Genomic DNA, 14,355 nt, shown 5'->3' with positions numbered 1-14,355 from the left:
CGGTAATGCTTAAAATATGTTAAAGTTACATACATTTCGTACAAAAATTAAAAATCCCCCTGGTCGACAATGGGATAACGTTCTATTTTATTGATTGAAATCGTATTCGCTGATTTTGATATTCAGTTTAATATTACTAGCTAGTTAGCCCTCTCAGCCCTTAACAAATAATTTTATCCGATAGATAATCAATTTTCTACAAGATTGGCTAGTTTTCAGAAGTCCTTTTTATTGCATTGTTTACATAAAAAGGTTCATACTAAAACGGCCAAAGCATAAACGTAAATGTTGACTAAATGGGACGTCATTGTAGCTGGTCAACCATGTTTCTTCTATGCGTATGGACTTTTGTATACCTTATTTCCTTTAATTGATGTTACATTTGTTGTTCCATTGAAACATTAATAATAGTTTTATTCTAAATTGAGATATTTTGTACCTATTAATGCATATGTTTTGTGTTTTCTATATACTTTTATCCCGGTTCTGATTCCTATTATTGGTACCCGTGCTGCCTATTCATTTCCCCATGTTGCTGAAATTTTTCGCATACAAATCAAATGTATATTACGGGAACGAACCCCCTAGAATGGATACCGTTCAGTTCGAGCATTTCCACAATCACAAGCTGGAGATATTCCTCGATTAATGCATTCTGTCTAGAAATTCTGTCGGATATGTTTCCAGCTATAACCTGAGTTTGACAGACCCCAAGCACTGATCCTGACTAGGAATTTATTATTTACAATTTTACTGCAAATTTTGAAAAAACCACCACGATTTGAGAGCGAATAATATCGATATTTTTGTACGAAAGTGGAGTTTGGCGATCATTTTGAAAAGTATCTTAATATATTGAATATTTTGTCTCCGATTGTAAAAAATATCAACGAACGCCAATATAATTCATTTCACGCTCGGTTTATCCAAAAAAAAAAACCATTTCAGTTTCGAGAAATACCAGTTAACTACCATAAATTTAAAACATTTGTTTGATTACGCCAGCCCTTTGATTCAGTCTGGATCAACCACTGCACATCGTCTTGGGGTCGAGCTATTCAGTCCGACACCGTCTTGTACCAACTCCCGCGTCTACAATCTGATCCCGTCTTGAATCCAGCTAACTCTCCAACCGACTTGTCATCAACCTAACTCGAACCTTTCGCTATCCCTTTGACTCTGTTATCGCCTTCTATATGTTATAATTAATCTGAACAACCATCGTCTCGTTAATAAATATATCGCAAAACTACGCTATTGAAAAAGCTCAGTAGCTCAACATTATTTCAAGTGTTTTGTCTATTTAAATAGATAAGAAATATAATTCTGATTATTACAAAACATATTTTTGATTTGATGTAATGTAGGATTTCTAGGAGCCAGCGTATCCAACTTAACACCCCCTATATAAACGGGTGATCCAACTTGAGTCAAACCGTGAAAAAGAATTCCATTTGTAGATCCATCTTTTCTCTTTGATTACAAGCAAATATTACCAGGATATCTTTCATCAGAACTGCGCTAAACTTTTTCAAGTTTTATTAACTTCGTGCGTAAATTGAAATACCCACTGGCCGACATTTTGTTTATCGTTCTAAGTTTTAGATCGGAAATCATATTTCTCGATTTTGATATTCGGTTTAATATTACTAGCTAGCTGGGACTCTCAGCACTGGACATATAATTTTGTCCGGTAGATAAATTAATTTTCTACAAGACTGGCTGACTTTCAGAACATCCTTTTATTGGTTTCATTACAAAATAATATTTCAGAAAGGTCAACGAAAAATATCAGCTTAAATCGTAATTGGTAATGAAAGGTAAAGCGATTTGAGCACTTGTTGCTTGCCAACAGAAAGAAGATTTATTGAGTATGGAAGTTTCTATACCCTATCCAATATCTCTGGCAATTTCTTTACTGGTTCTAGTTCTGCCTGTTTTGGCCATTTTCGGTACGCAGTCGACATAGAAGTGATGCTACTGTTTTTTACACCCGTACTCAAAAAAGAGTTAAGGGGTATATTAGATTTGTGGTAAAAGTGGATGTGTGCAACGCAGAGAAGGAAACGTTTCCGACCGCATAAAGTATATACATATATTCTTGATCAGCATCAATAGCCGAGTCGATATAGCCATGGCCGTCTGTCCGTCCGTCCGTCTTGATGAGCGCCTGGATCTCAGAGACTATAAAAGCTAGAGCAACCAAATTTTGTTTCCAGACTCATGTGATATCACACTGTTACAAGTGTATTTCAGAATTTCGCCCCGCCCCCTTCCGCCCCCACAAAGGACGAGGAGATGTAGAATCTAAATGGTACATGTATAATCTACATGTTAGATGTAGAATATACATTGTAGATGTAGATAACAGATGTAGCAAAAAAATGTAAAATGTAAAATTTTTTTTTATTCTAAAATTCTAAAAAATCATAAGCTCAAAAATGTATATACTGACTGAGTACGGGTATAAGTAGAGTAGCGTCCCCAGAAGCGACTCACACGTTCTTTCTCGTTTTAAATTAAATCTGTTTAATATTTTTGGCGTTTAAATGATTTTGAATGTAAGCTTTTTTAGTTGCCGGTCATTTGATGCCAGAATGTGATCAATTTGTGCCGATCATATGTCCTATGCCATATGTCCTCCTTATTTGGTTAAAACGGTGATCGTTTGGCTGGTATTGCAGGTGTATCCATAAAACTACTCTGGTATGTGTACAAAATGTATAAACAACGAGGTAAAACGCACAGCAACATACAATGGGCATGCTCATCCTTAGAAAGTAGACCCGTAAAACCCAACAAATATTTTTATGGAATTGATTGTCGCAAAATATGTTAATTCGCTAGGAATCTGATCTAGGAAAACAATTATTTTTGGTTAGGTTGGAACATGTTTATTTTATTTTCACTTTTCTTTAATGATGCAGACAAATTGCCTGGCGTTTTATCTGGCACAAGCTTTTATATATTTAGGTGAATAGCGCCTTCTGCTTCTTCTGACAACGTACAAGTAGTATAAAATCAGAAAAACATGTTTGTGTTAGTATGTTTTGTATAGACGAAAATGCGGGGATAACTACAAATATATGTGAGTCGATTCAACTCGAGGATAATTTAACGACGCTTCACACTAGTCCATTCGCCATCATCAACGGCCTTGTTTTCTGTAGGAATTGCATTATTATTAACTTTTCATAAATAGAGGGGCGAAGGCAAACTTACCCTTGTCCTGAGGCGGATCGCGTTTGGGTGCAGGCTCATCGCGTGGGCCGGGTGCAGTGCGCCAATTGCCACCACCACCTCCTCCGCCACCAGCAGCAGCAGCACCACCACCACCACCACCAACACCAGCGCTGGGTCCGCCTTCCTTGGGTCCGCGGGATTCTGGGCCGCGCAAATCGCCACGCACCTCGCGGTCGCGTCTGTCGCCAGCAGGGCGTCGATTATCACGATCACTCTGTCGGGGAGCAGCGTCGCGCCAATTTCCACCGGTCTCGCGCGGTGCAGCATCATCATTGCGGCGTGGTCCATCGTTGCGACGGAAACCTCCACGGTCGCGATCATCTCTGTCATCTCTTTCGCGGCGTGGTGGTCCATCGTTGCGGAAGTCACGATCGCGTTCGCGATCGCGGTCTCCGCCTCGACGCCACTTATCGTCCCGAGATGGTGGGGCAGCACTGCTGCTGCTGGCATCCTTGACGCCAGCACCACGCTGGGAATCTGGCTCGCGTCGCACACGCCACGAGGAGTCGGCACCCTCGTTGTCCTTGCGTTCACGATCGCGATCTGCACCACGCTCGCCCCCGCGCTCCATGCGGTCTCCTCCACGCTCCATGCGGTCTCCACGCTCCATGCGTTCTCCTCCACGCTCAATGCGTTCTCCTCCACGCTCAATGCGCTCTCCTCCACGCTCAACGCGCTCTCCTCCACGCTCATTGCGCTCTCCTCCACGCTCGTTGCGGTCACCTGTTGGGGCCGCAGCACGACGCCACTCTCCGGCTCCTCCTCCGCCTGTAGCTGCCGCTGCGCTGGGCCTGTCGCCGCCACGTGGACGCCAGGTGTCACGCTCTTTGTCACTGCGCTCGCGCTCGACGGCCACCTCACGAGCCAAGCGGTCGCGATCTTCCTTAATTTTACGGTCGGCCTCTTCCTCCTTGGCTCGCTGTTTCTCGTACTGTGCGCGGCGCTTCTCATCCTCGGCCTCGCGCTCGAGACGACGTGCCTCGGCAGCGGCACGCTCTTCGGCGGCCTGCGCCAGGCGGATCTCCTCTTCCTTGCGAAGACGTTCCTCTTCCTTTTCGCGAAGGAAGGCCTGACGCCTCTCCTCCCGCCGACGGATGACGCGGTCGGCCAAGCGCTTCTTGCGCTCCGCTTCCAGGGCAATCTCGAACTTCTTGAGCTTCTCCACGTAAAGGGAGGCGCGCTCCTTCTTGAGACCCTCAAGGAACTCATCACGGTCGGGATACATGCGCTTGAGGCGCTCCTGCTGGCTGACAGCATCCTTGCGCTCAGCAATGGCATTCTCGATGCGTGTCTTCTCGGTGGCTTCCCAGAACTCCTTGTCCTTAACCTGCTTCTCAGCCAAATACTTCTCGAAGAGCGGGATCTCTTCCAGGCGCTTGGCGCGCTCATAGTAGTCGATCTTCTTCTCCTGCGACTTGAGCTTCGACTGCAGCTCTTTGGCCTCGCGCTGAAGCTCCTCGCTCTCGCGCTTCGCGATCTGCTCGGCGTCGAGCTTCTTGATGCCCTCCTCGTCCAGCTTGGAGAGCATTTTCTTGCCGTGGGCGGTCTGCGATATTTGCTGGACCTTCTCCTTGAGACTCTTCTCTTTAATTGCCTGAATCTCGTTCTGGTGGCGCTTGCGCTCGCGCTCCTCCTGCTCCAGCTCTAGGCGTTTCTGCTCGGCCAGCTTGGCCTTGCGGGACTCATCTTCCTGGCGGCGCGCCTCCTCCTCCTCGCGTGCGTTGTTCTGCTTCTCGATGTACTCCTTGCGGTCCTCGATGATCTTCTGCCTCTGCAGAATGCGCTGGTGCTCGCGATCCTTGATCTCGTGGTAGTGGTGCACCATCTGGGTGCGCAGCTTGGCCCGCTGGTCCCGCTCGCGATTCGGATAGACAATAGACACGGCTCGGGTCAGCACGGTGGACATGTTCACCAGCTGGGAGCGAATCTGCTCGGAGGGCATCGACTGCAGGGCCGGTCCGTCAGGTCGGTACTCGCGCTGACTCTCGGTGAGGTCGGTGCCAAAGTAGATGCTGTTCTTCTGATGATCGATGCGAATCTGCATATCGTTGTGCCGCACCGACTCGACCAGCAGCTTCTCCAGCTCGAAGATGTTGCAGAAGGTGGCCAGCTCCAGCAGGCGCTTGAACTCGATGCTCTCGTACACCTGCGAGATCTGGCGGATCAGGCGCATGATGGTCACGTCCTTCAGCGACTGAATGTACGGGCTGAGCAGATTGGTCTCCGAGGGGCCTGTCTCGATGATGTCCACAATAGACTGGATCCTCTTGCAGAGATTCAGAGGGTTGAAGTCCACCTCCAACCAGTTGTACAAGTTGCGGAAGTCTTCGGAGACGAGTTGCGGCACATTTAAGCGCACCTAGATGAGGGAAATAATGCTCGATTAACACTTGATTTACTGCCGTGGAGCAGGGGACTGCTCCGTCGATGGTTACTCACCACCTCCCGGATGAGAGAGACACGAGTGGGCGGCTGTGGCAGGCCAAGGAGGACGGCCAGCTTTTGGGCCTTCTCGAGCGGGCTCTTGTCCGCCTCAATGAACCTGTCGAATTCCGGATGGGCCGACGGCAGAGGGATCGAAAGAGTGGCCAGGAGAACGTGTGCAGCCATGCGCTGCAAGTCGTCCTTAGTCAGATTCTTCTTCAGCTCGCGCGTCAGCTGGAAGAGCTTGAGCAGGGCGGCGGCATGGAAGAGCTGATTGCCTGCCTTGCTGAAGACCATCGCAAGCTTCTGGTAATAGTTGGCCATCGTCTTAGGCACGGGGGTCTTCTTGGAGAGGGCCATAAGGCCGTGAATGTCCTCGATGGCCTTGTAGGCCTCCTGCCACAGCTCCATCTGGATGGCGGAGTCGAGCAGATACAGCCTGGTGTCCAGGCAGAGTTGCTGCGTCTCCACTTTGTTGATCGAGACGCCAGTGGTTTGGTTGCTGCTCTTGCAGATGTCCTCAAGATGCTTGCGCAGCTTGTCGCACAGGCGACGGAACTCGCTCTTGCGATTGTATTTCAAGCAGAACTGGAAGGCCATGCGGGCTATGTCGTGGTACAGAGCCTCGCAATGGGTGTTCACACGCAGCAGCTCCAGGCACTGGCAATACGACTCCCAGAGGAACTTCACCCAGGGCAAGAGAATGGTCCGGTCGGACCGGTCCTGGGCATCTTCCCCGCACACTGCGCTCATCAGGATGCTCTCGGGAGTGGCGATGTTGTCCAAGTCGTCCAGCTCCAGCACAGCCACAGCCGCGGAGGACTGCGCCTGGGCAGCCTCGGTGTGCTCCTCGGCCATTTTCAGGTAGCCGCGGATGACATTCTCCAGCGAGTTTACGTTGACCAGCTGGAACATATTGCGGTACTGGAAGAGACCCTCCTTGGCAATGTGCGACTTCTTGAGCTCCACGCACAAGAACAGGTACTTGAACATGAGCGGCTCAATGATAGTCTCCGAGTAGGCATAGTTCCACCTTTTGTTGCGGAACACTTCTTGAAGGGTATCCAGAGCCCGCAAGGGCTTGCCCACCTCAATAAACTCTGCGGAGAGAAAGAGATCGGGAGACGTTTAAACGCGAATGGCAAGTGGGAGAGGTAGAAAGAGAGAGAGTGTGTAGCCCTCTGACATTTGTCGTCGGTCACCGCATGGAAAATTTTTTGCACACTTACCATTAGCTCTTTTAAGAGCATTTTCCGGACGTTGGGTATAACGCGCCATGTTTGCTCAATTGAATGTTTACGCACCGACACTGGCAGTTGGCTTTATTAATGTTTCTGGGGCCTGCGGGAGCTGAATATTGTAAAAACTTTCGGCTCGCCTACGTGTGGCCAACGAGGTTAACACAAAATGGCCGAGTTGACGGCTGTCAGGGCTGCACGACATTGGTGTTATCGATACTAGCTGCCGATAGCTATTGACGATTTGAACACGGCCTGCCAAATGTAAACAACAGCACGCGGAAACTGCACAAAAAATACAAATCAAGATGTGGAAGAAATACATACTATGGTTTGCACAGGAGCATGTCGAATTCAGAATATCAGAGTTCGAGTCACTTGCTAAAATGTTTGGTCTTCAGTTTCGTCGAGTGTCCAAACAGCTGTTGGTGAGTTGAGGGTGGCCACATACAAACACAATCGTTTATTTAAATGACTTCTATTTATTTCGCAGAAGCCCTTCTGGCTAGTGGAGTTCCCCAACGAAAAGACTGCCTTGCAGTATGCATCCCGCTCCATTGCCTTGCGTGCTATATTCGAGCTCTATTCCCACTCCAATACCCTGCCCGAGTTTCACAACAGACTTCGCTCTCACGTGGATACGCACCACAAAGAGCTCGCGCGCCACTTTAGCAACGATGTTAGCTTTAAAATCACTGTCGAGACCTACAACAAGCACTTTAGTCAGCGGGAAAAGGTTGAGAAGATTGAGACGATGGATTACTTACCCATCGGAGGCACTGTCGATCTGAAGAGCCCTCAGGTTGAGTGGTGGTACATCGAGTTTTGGGGCTTGGATCCAAAAGCAGTGCCCCCCGTGCCGGACGACATTCTTTTTGGACGTCTTCTGGCCCAGGGTCAGCGCCATTTGATCAAAGATCTCTCTTTGAAGAAACGCAAATTCATCGGGAACACTAGCATGGATGCGCAGCTAAGTCTGCTCATGGCCAACCAGGCGATGGTGCGAGATGGCGACTTGGTGTTTGATCCATTCGTCGGTACGGGCTCACTGCTGGTAAGCGCTGCCAAGTTCGGGGGGTATGTCCTGGGAGCTGACATTGATTACATGATGGTGCATGCGCAATGTCGGCCCAGCCGCATATCGCAAAGAGTTCGGGAGAAGGACGAGAGTATTCGGGCGAACTTAAAGCAATATGGGTGTGCGGATCGCTACATGGATGTGTTGGTAGCCGACTTCTCGAATCCCCTCTGGCATCCTCGCCTCTCATTCGATAGCATCATAACCGATCGTAGGTAGAGATGCTGCAAAATGTCGCCCAGTGGATGCTTAACCCAAATTGGTATTCGCTTTTAGCTCCATACGGAATACGCGAGGCCACGGAGAAGGTGGAGACCAAAAAGAGTGCAAAAGAGGACACACGCAGTGAGGATATGGTCCACTATCCGTCCACTTCGCACTACTCACTGCAGAGCTTGTACTGCGACCTGCTCGAGTTTTCTGCAAAGCACCTGAAACTAGGAGGACGTCTCGTTTGCTGGCTTCCCTTCCATCGGTAAGATCATTGAATAGATTGGCCATGGCCTAATTAAAGCATTCACTTCGCCCACGCAGAGAGGACTACGATGAGGCAATGCTGCCACATCACAAGCACTTGCGGCTGGTGGCCAACTCCGAGCAGCCCTTAACCGGCAACACGTCCCGTCGCCTGCTCACCTATGAGAAGAGCTCCGAGTACAGCCAGACAGAGGCTTCTGAGTCCAGAATAACACATGTACCTACGCCCTCGGAGGACTTTAGGGATCGCTACTTCAACAACGCTCTCGAGTCTCGCAAGGATCGTCGAATGCGCAAGGCGGAACTACGTGAGCTCGGGCGCCTGGAAATGGCCAGCCGAGGAAAGATTCCCACCGACGGACGCGCGCTGAAATGCGACTTGAACAAAGCCCGTTTTGCCTAGCAGCCAAAACTCCGATTTACATTAATTAAATCTTTTATGGAAATTAATTTTGTTTCCTTTAATATTTGTATAACAATAAGCTAATTAGTGTCCCGCGCCACTGCATCTGCCTGCTCCGCCAGACGACACTTGAAAATGTTGGCAAAACTGCTGAGGAAGGCATTACTGGCCTCCGGGATGCCGATATGCCGGCCCAGCTGTTGGCTGAGAGAGGTTACACCTTTGCCCTCGATGCCACATGGGATGATGTGCTCAAACCATTTCAGATCAGTGCAGCAATTCAAGCCAATTCCATGTGTGGTGACATAACGGGAGCCGTGCACGCCAATGGCACATATCTTGTGGTCGCCCACCCAAATTCCCGTGTCCTGAGTAGTCGCAGCATCTGGAATACCCAGCTGCCGACATGTCTCTATTACCGTGCGCTCCAGCGCGGCTACATACCAGCGGATGCTCGGCTTGAATTGCCGCAGATGCAGAATGGGGTAGGCGACCAGCTGGCCAGGCCCATGAAACGTAATCAAACCCCCACGATCCGTGCGATGGAATTCTGCTCCCAGCTGTCGCAGCCGATCCTCATCGTCTCTCGTATAGTTCTTGCTTCGAATACCTATGGTGTATACTGGATCATGCTCCTGCACAACGATGTAATTGCGAAATTCAGCGAAATCGTCCAAGTTTTGTGCGGACTTTGCCAGCACTTGCTGCAACTTCAGTCCGCTGGCATAGCTGTGGCGTCCAGCACGCACCACAGTCACGAGCGGTTGTCTTACGCACATATTATGTTTATTTATTTATTATTTTCATATTTTAAATTTCCAATTTAGGGCTGCATTTCTTGTTGAATACTAGGGCTGAATACGTTCCCAGGGAAAACTCATCGATGAATCGATGTATCGATAATATGCCGGGAAACAAAATAATTACTCGAATTCTGAATAAAACTACACAAAAATAGATATATTCAAAATGAAAATAGTGAACAACCAATTTATATTGTTAGAAGAGAGCCATGGAATCATTCCAGGTCCATATTGTATTAACGATTACGATTTGCGAATGCCATTCCCGTGTGCTCGTAGTTTTGGTGGCATTGAGACCTTCTTCTTCTTTCCATATTTGACGTTTGCAATAAGACAATAAAAAAATACACTCACACTCTCACACGCGTTCGACATTATTTGTGAGTTTAGTGTGAAGAGACGGTGCAAAAGGCAGAAGGCAGATCAGATCCGCATATTTATTGATTGTTTGAATGCCTCACAACTCGGCCCTCACTGGAAAAGCAGTAGAGCGTAAATGTTTCGTCAGGCGAAGGACACGCGTAGACGAATGAAATTCCAATAGGAGAGCGCAGAGCGTGTGTGAAAAAAGCACAGGCTCGAGAGCACGCTTCTGCGTTTACGTCGCGGGATATGGCGACACGTCAGGATGACCGCGGCGATGAGATTGGTGGGGGCAGTGAGCCTGCCTCCTATCATATTTTGCCGCACACGGAGGAGATGGCGAATTATTTGGCCCATCAACAACAGAAGCAGCAGCAGCATCAAAACTTTCTGCTGCATCAGCAACATGGTCAGGGTCCCCCCGGACCCATGATGTGGACACCGCCGCCTCCGCACTTGGGTGGCCCGTTTCCACCGCATCTGCAGCAACCACAGCCGCAGCCTCCTCATGTGTATAATGAATATCTATATAACCTGGCGTATTCTGGGCAGTCTGGACAGCCGGAGACCTACTCGGTCCTGCCCGTCGGGCATGGGAACTTCCTCAAAGTCTATCACTGTCCCGAGAATCCGGTCAACGATGGCACCGCTCCCCACTTCACGCATATCAACATGGCATCACTGAACCACCAGCATCCACATCACCAACCCCCGCCACCGACACCGCCCCAGCCGACGCCTCTTTATGAACTTTTCGCCGCCGGTCCGCTGCTGCCGAAGCCTGAGATGAATATTGTTGGGGCATCGGCAACCCAGCCTCAACCATCACAGCTCCAAGTCCAGCCCCAGCCGACCAAGACCCATCCCCATACCAATCCACAAACACCGCCGCCCCCTCCTCCGCAAGTCCTCCATCCTCCAAGTAGTGCAAATCTGCTCATCAACAATCTGGTGAACAACTGGTCGCCGAACCTGACAGGAGGTAGCTACATACAATTCGGGGACGAGATCAATGAAAACGCCACCAGCCAGATGGACCCGCCGCCGCTGCCTGCACACCATCAGCAGCCACCGCAGGCGACGCAGCAGCAGCCCCCGCAGCAGCCGCTGGAGCAATTGAGCAAGCCCGTAAGCCCATTGCCTGTGACCGCAAAGACCGCCAAGTCCTTGAAAGTGCTGCCTTTGGCCACTGCCAGCATCAGCATCTCATCAACTGGCATCGCCAACAAGTCGCCTATTGGGGTGGCTGGACAGCCCGATGGCAAGAAGCGCATTGTGGCCGAGGTTAAGCCGATGTCCTACTCGGATGTGCTGAGCAAGGGAACGCAGTCGAGCGGCTCAGGAGGCGAGACGCGTGCGCTGAACGGATTGGACTATGCCAGTCCGCAGCAGCAGCAGCATCAGCGACGGCAGGGTAAAGAGGAAGGGGTCGGCGGTCGGGAGATGCGGACAGCAAAACGTTCTCCACTGCATGATGCAAAGGACACGCCGCCTGTGCTGGCGCCGAGTGCTGGCCATACGCATGGCAGCCGTGGAAAGAAACGTGGACAATCGAATCACGCGGCACAGCTAAAGCAACAGCAGCAGCCACAGGCACAGCCACAGCCACATCAGGCCGCAACGCTGCAGCCCGCTCAGATCAAAACGAATAAAGCCACTAATCAGCAGGAGAAGAAGCGGCCCTTGCAGCCAAGGAGCAACGTTAGGGCTAATGAGCAAAAGACAACCAACTCATCGATACCCGCCAGCAACGGCAACGGCAGCGTCCAGACCCACACAAACAACAGCAATTCAACAACGAATCCTGCCACCAATCCAGGCCTTTCGTCCCGCAAGCCGAGCAGCAGCAAAGTCAACGCCAACGCCAATGCAAATCAGTCGAACTCCACTGCCTCATCCACACCCAATTCGGGCAGCAGCAGCAGCAACAGCAACAACACAAACAATAACAATGTTAGTTCCTCTTCGTCCAAACGATATTCCTCTTCGAATATGAATCTGAACTCGAATAACAGCTCTGGCTATTCGTACTCCTCGAAGCGCAATCGCAGCAACGCCGCCTACTCCTCCTCCTCCAACTCGCCCTCACATGCCAGCAGCTTGTCCAGCAACAGGAACTATGAGCTGGCGAAGCGGATTCTGCACACCTGGTGGATTTACACTCTGAAACTGCTCACCTGGCTGTTCTGCCTGGTCTACGACATTGTTGTGCTGGGCTTCAGCATGGCCTATGATCGGATGGCAGTGGCTTATGTGGCCGGGCTGGCTTATGCGCGGCAGCTGCACAAGGAACTGAAGCAGAATTCCGGCAAGCCGAGCATCTGGTGGCGCAACTACTGGCGACGTTTCGATGCCCGCTTCGCCAAGAACTCGCGTTGGGCCTTCTGGCGGCGATTCTATAAGCGGAAACCCCCTGAACCCACCTCAGAATCGTTCAAGACGGGACGCCTGCCACAGACAGGCGAGGAAGCGATGTACTCGCTGCTTAATTGTAAAGGCAAAGATGCATACAGGTGAGATACAATCAATGATTAATGATGCCTTTGCCTCTAACTCCCTTTTACTTGTACTCTGTTGCAGCATATTGGGAGTGCCGCCAGACAGCTCGCAGGAGCAGATCCGCAAGCATTACAAGAAAATTGCGGTGCTGGTGCACCCGGACAAAAACAAACAGGCTGGCGCGGAGGAGGCCTTCAAGGTGCTGCAGCGGGCCTTTGAGTTGATTGGGGAACCGGTACGGTTTGCCACCCACTAAATTCCACCTTGATATTGTTATTAAACTGAGCTTATTTTCCCTAACAGGAGAACCGTCTCCTCTATGACCAAAGCATCGCCGAGACTCTGCACGCCGAGAAGGCCTGGACGGAGCTGCATGATCTGCTGTCGCAACTGCAAACCAAAATGGCTGAGGCAGCCAACACTATAAGGTATGCGAATCGATCGAATCGACTGCGACACTCTTCTTCTAACCCTTGCGATTATTAACCCATGTGTAGATGCAGCACCTGTGCCCAGCGCCATCCTCGCAAGCTAACCGAACGTCCTCACTATGCTGCGCGCGAATGTGCCTCCTGTAAGATACGTCACTCTGCCAAGGATGTAAGTACAATCCGCAATTGCGAGTGGCCACTATTTGCACGTGGATATTTATTGTGTGTTTCTTGGATATCAGGGGGACATCTGGGCCGAGACAAGCATGATGGGTCTGCGATGGAAATATCTGGCTCTAATGGATGGCAAGGTGTACGACATAACCGAGTGGGCCAACTGCCAAAAGGGAGCCCTGTCCCACTTGGAGCCAAATTCGCATATGGTTCAGTATCGCATAGTTCGCGGTGCCCAGCAGCAGCCGCCGTCGCAACAGCCGCAGCCTCATCACCATCCACAGCAGCAGCAACAGCACCCGCACCCGCACCACGATCGCGGTGCGCACCATCCTGGCGGTGGCGTCAGCGGCGTTAGGTAAGGAGCATCCTGGAATAGCAAAACCCACAGAATTTAACTGATGACTGTCGGTCGGTCTCCTCTCTTCCAGCGAGGCCACGCTGCACGAGTTCTTGGACAATTTGTACAGCGGCCAGCATCCGGGTGCGCCCAATGCCTTTGCGGGCAACGCACGGCGTCGGGCGCGTCGCAACTGAGTAGTTGGCGCCGCATAGTCCAAAGTGTTTTTAAAATCTCCAATCAAAAATTATAATCCATGCCCATGCGTGTCCATCGGCGGCAGCGTGGTTTTTACTCACTTTTACACCTATGCGTCGGCAGCAGCAGAAGCACCAAAACCAGCAGAAGCCGCAGCAGCTGCAGAGCAAGTACTCATCTTCCCTTCTCGTCCCACGCTGGCTTGCAACACAGTGGCCGCCCGCCCCATCAACAGTTGAACAGCCATATTAAACACTTCTCTGTATAGTTTACATATTGCTTTAAAGTTTACATTTAAAAGATGATCGTGAAAATGTTGTACTTGTCACGTAGAATCGTACAATTGCCTACCACTTAGATAACGTCTATGTTTTAGCCTCTACTTCTACTTCTACTTGTACTTGTACTTCTGCCTATCATTTATGGACAGCTTAACACACGCCTAGCTCGTAGCCAACAAGTTTAGCTCTAAGTTCTAAGTATATTAGCCCCTCCCGCCTCGCATACGTTTCTGCAGCGTACAGCAGCGGGGAGGTGGGAGGCACACCATGTAAAATCTAACGCATCCAAATTAAACATAAATGTTAATAAAACTGTATTGAACGCCTAAAAAACCCTACCCTAAACCCAGCGAACGCCTAAATCCATGTCTAGATTCCAGCAGACGCGAAAACCAATGACAAA

General features: G+C 50.0%; 4 protein-coding genes across 5 annotated transcripts; 2 read left to right on the top strand and 2 right to left on the bottom strand.

The window, feature by feature from the left end:
* Positions 1-2,878: 2,878 nt before the first annotated feature.
* LOC111068895 (eukaryotic translation initiation factor 3 subunit A) lies at positions 2,879-7,080 on the bottom strand. Its single transcript, XM_022358670.2, has 4 exons — positions 6,897-7,080; positions 5,683-6,767; positions 3,223-5,602; positions 2,879-3,164 (listed from the first exon to the last, which is right to left on the bottom strand). The coding sequence occupies exons 1-4, from the start codon at positions 6,943-6,945 to the stop codon at positions 3,115-3,117; spliced, it is 3,564 nt and encodes a 1,187-aa protein (XP_022214362.1). The 5' UTR covers positions 6,946-7,080; the 3' UTR covers positions 2,879-3,114.
* Positions 7,079-8,906, top strand: LOC111068897 (tRNA (guanine(10)-N2)-methyltransferase homolog). Of its 2 annotated transcripts, XM_022358672.2 has the most exons (4): positions 7,123-7,333; positions 7,399-8,194; positions 8,260-8,458; positions 8,518-8,906. In XM_022358672.2, the coding sequence occupies exons 1-4, from the start codon at positions 7,214-7,216 to the stop codon at positions 8,861-8,863; spliced, it is 1,461 nt and encodes a 486-aa protein (XP_022214364.1). In that variant the 5' UTR covers positions 7,123-7,213; the 3' UTR covers positions 8,864-8,906. The 2 variants fall into 2 exon arrangements, with proteins under 2 accessions (XP_022214365.1, XP_022214364.1); XM_022358673.2 differs by lacking the exon at positions 8,518-8,906 and having other exon boundaries at positions 7,079-7,333; positions 7,399-8,198; positions 8,260-8,422.
* LOC111068899 (putative lipoyltransferase 2, mitochondrial) lies at positions 8,895-9,725 on the bottom strand. Its single transcript, XM_022358680.2, has one exon. The coding sequence runs from the start codon at positions 9,640-9,642 to the stop codon at positions 8,944-8,946; it is 699 nt and encodes a 232-aa protein (XP_022214372.1). The 5' UTR covers positions 9,643-9,725; the 3' UTR covers positions 8,895-8,943.
* Positions 9,726-9,831: 106 nt separating this feature from the next.
* On the top strand, positions 9,832-13,811 carry LOC111068896 (trithorax group protein osa). Its single transcript, XM_022358671.2, has 6 exons — positions 9,832-12,542; positions 12,610-12,763; positions 12,832-12,956; positions 13,026-13,128; positions 13,202-13,491; positions 13,565-13,811. The coding sequence occupies exons 1-6, from the start codon at positions 10,279-10,281 to the stop codon at positions 13,668-13,670; spliced, it is 3,042 nt and encodes a 1,013-aa protein (XP_022214363.2). The 5' UTR covers positions 9,832-10,278; the 3' UTR covers positions 13,671-13,811.
* Positions 13,812-14,355: the final 544 nt, after the last annotated feature.

This window comes from Drosophila obscura, unplaced genomic scaffold (genome assembly GCF_018151105.1).
Source record: "Drosophila obscura isolate BZ-5 IFL unplaced genomic scaffold, ASM1815110v1 contig_4, whole genome shotgun sequence".
NCBI classification, from domain to species: domain Eukaryota; kingdom Metazoa; phylum Arthropoda; class Insecta; order Diptera; family Drosophilidae; genus Drosophila; species Drosophila obscura.
Note: the sequence above shows the minus strand (reverse complement) of the source record. Positions and strands in the feature narration are given on the sequence as shown.

Bases quoted from the DNA above. Each gene is read 5' to 3' on its own strand.
- LOC111068899 (XM_022358680.2), bottom strand. From the start codon at position 9,642: ATGTGCGTAAGACAACCGCTCGTGACTGTGGTGCGTGCTGGACGCCAC.
- LOC111068897 (XM_022358672.2), top strand. From the start codon at position 7,214: ATGTGGAAGAAATACATACTATGGTTTGCACAGGAGCATGTCGAATTC. The intron at 7,334-7,398 runs GTGAGTTGAGGG...TTTATTTCGCAG, and splicing joins GAGTGTCCAAACAGCTGTTG to AAGCCCTTCTGGCTAGTGGA. The intron at 8,195-8,259 runs GTAGGTAGAGAT...ATTCGCTTTTAG, and splicing joins CGATAGCATCATAACCGATC to CTCCATACGGAATACGCGAG.
- LOC111068895 (XM_022358670.2), bottom strand. From the start codon at position 6,945: ATGGCGCGTTATACCCAACGTCCGGAAAATGCTCTTAAAAGAGCTAAT. The intron at 5,603-5,682 runs GTGAGTAACCAT...TCCCTCATCTAG, and splicing joins TCTCTCTCATCCGGGAGGTG to GTGCGCTTAAATGTGCCGCA. The intron at 3,165-3,222 runs GTAAGTTTGCCT...CAATTCCTACAG, and splicing joins CGATCCGCCTCAGGACAAGG to AAAACAAGGCCGTTGATGAT.
- LOC111068896 (XM_022358671.2), top strand. From the start codon at position 10,279: ATGGCGACACGTCAGGATGACCGCGGCGATGAGATTGGTGGGGGCAGT. The intron at 12,764-12,831 runs GTACGGTTTGCC...TTTCCCTAACAG, and splicing joins TTGAGTTGATTGGGGAACCG to GAGAACCGTCTCCTCTATGA. The intron at 13,129-13,201 runs GTAAGTACAATC...CTTGGATATCAG, and splicing joins TACGTCACTCTGCCAAGGAT to GGGGACATCTGGGCCGAGAC.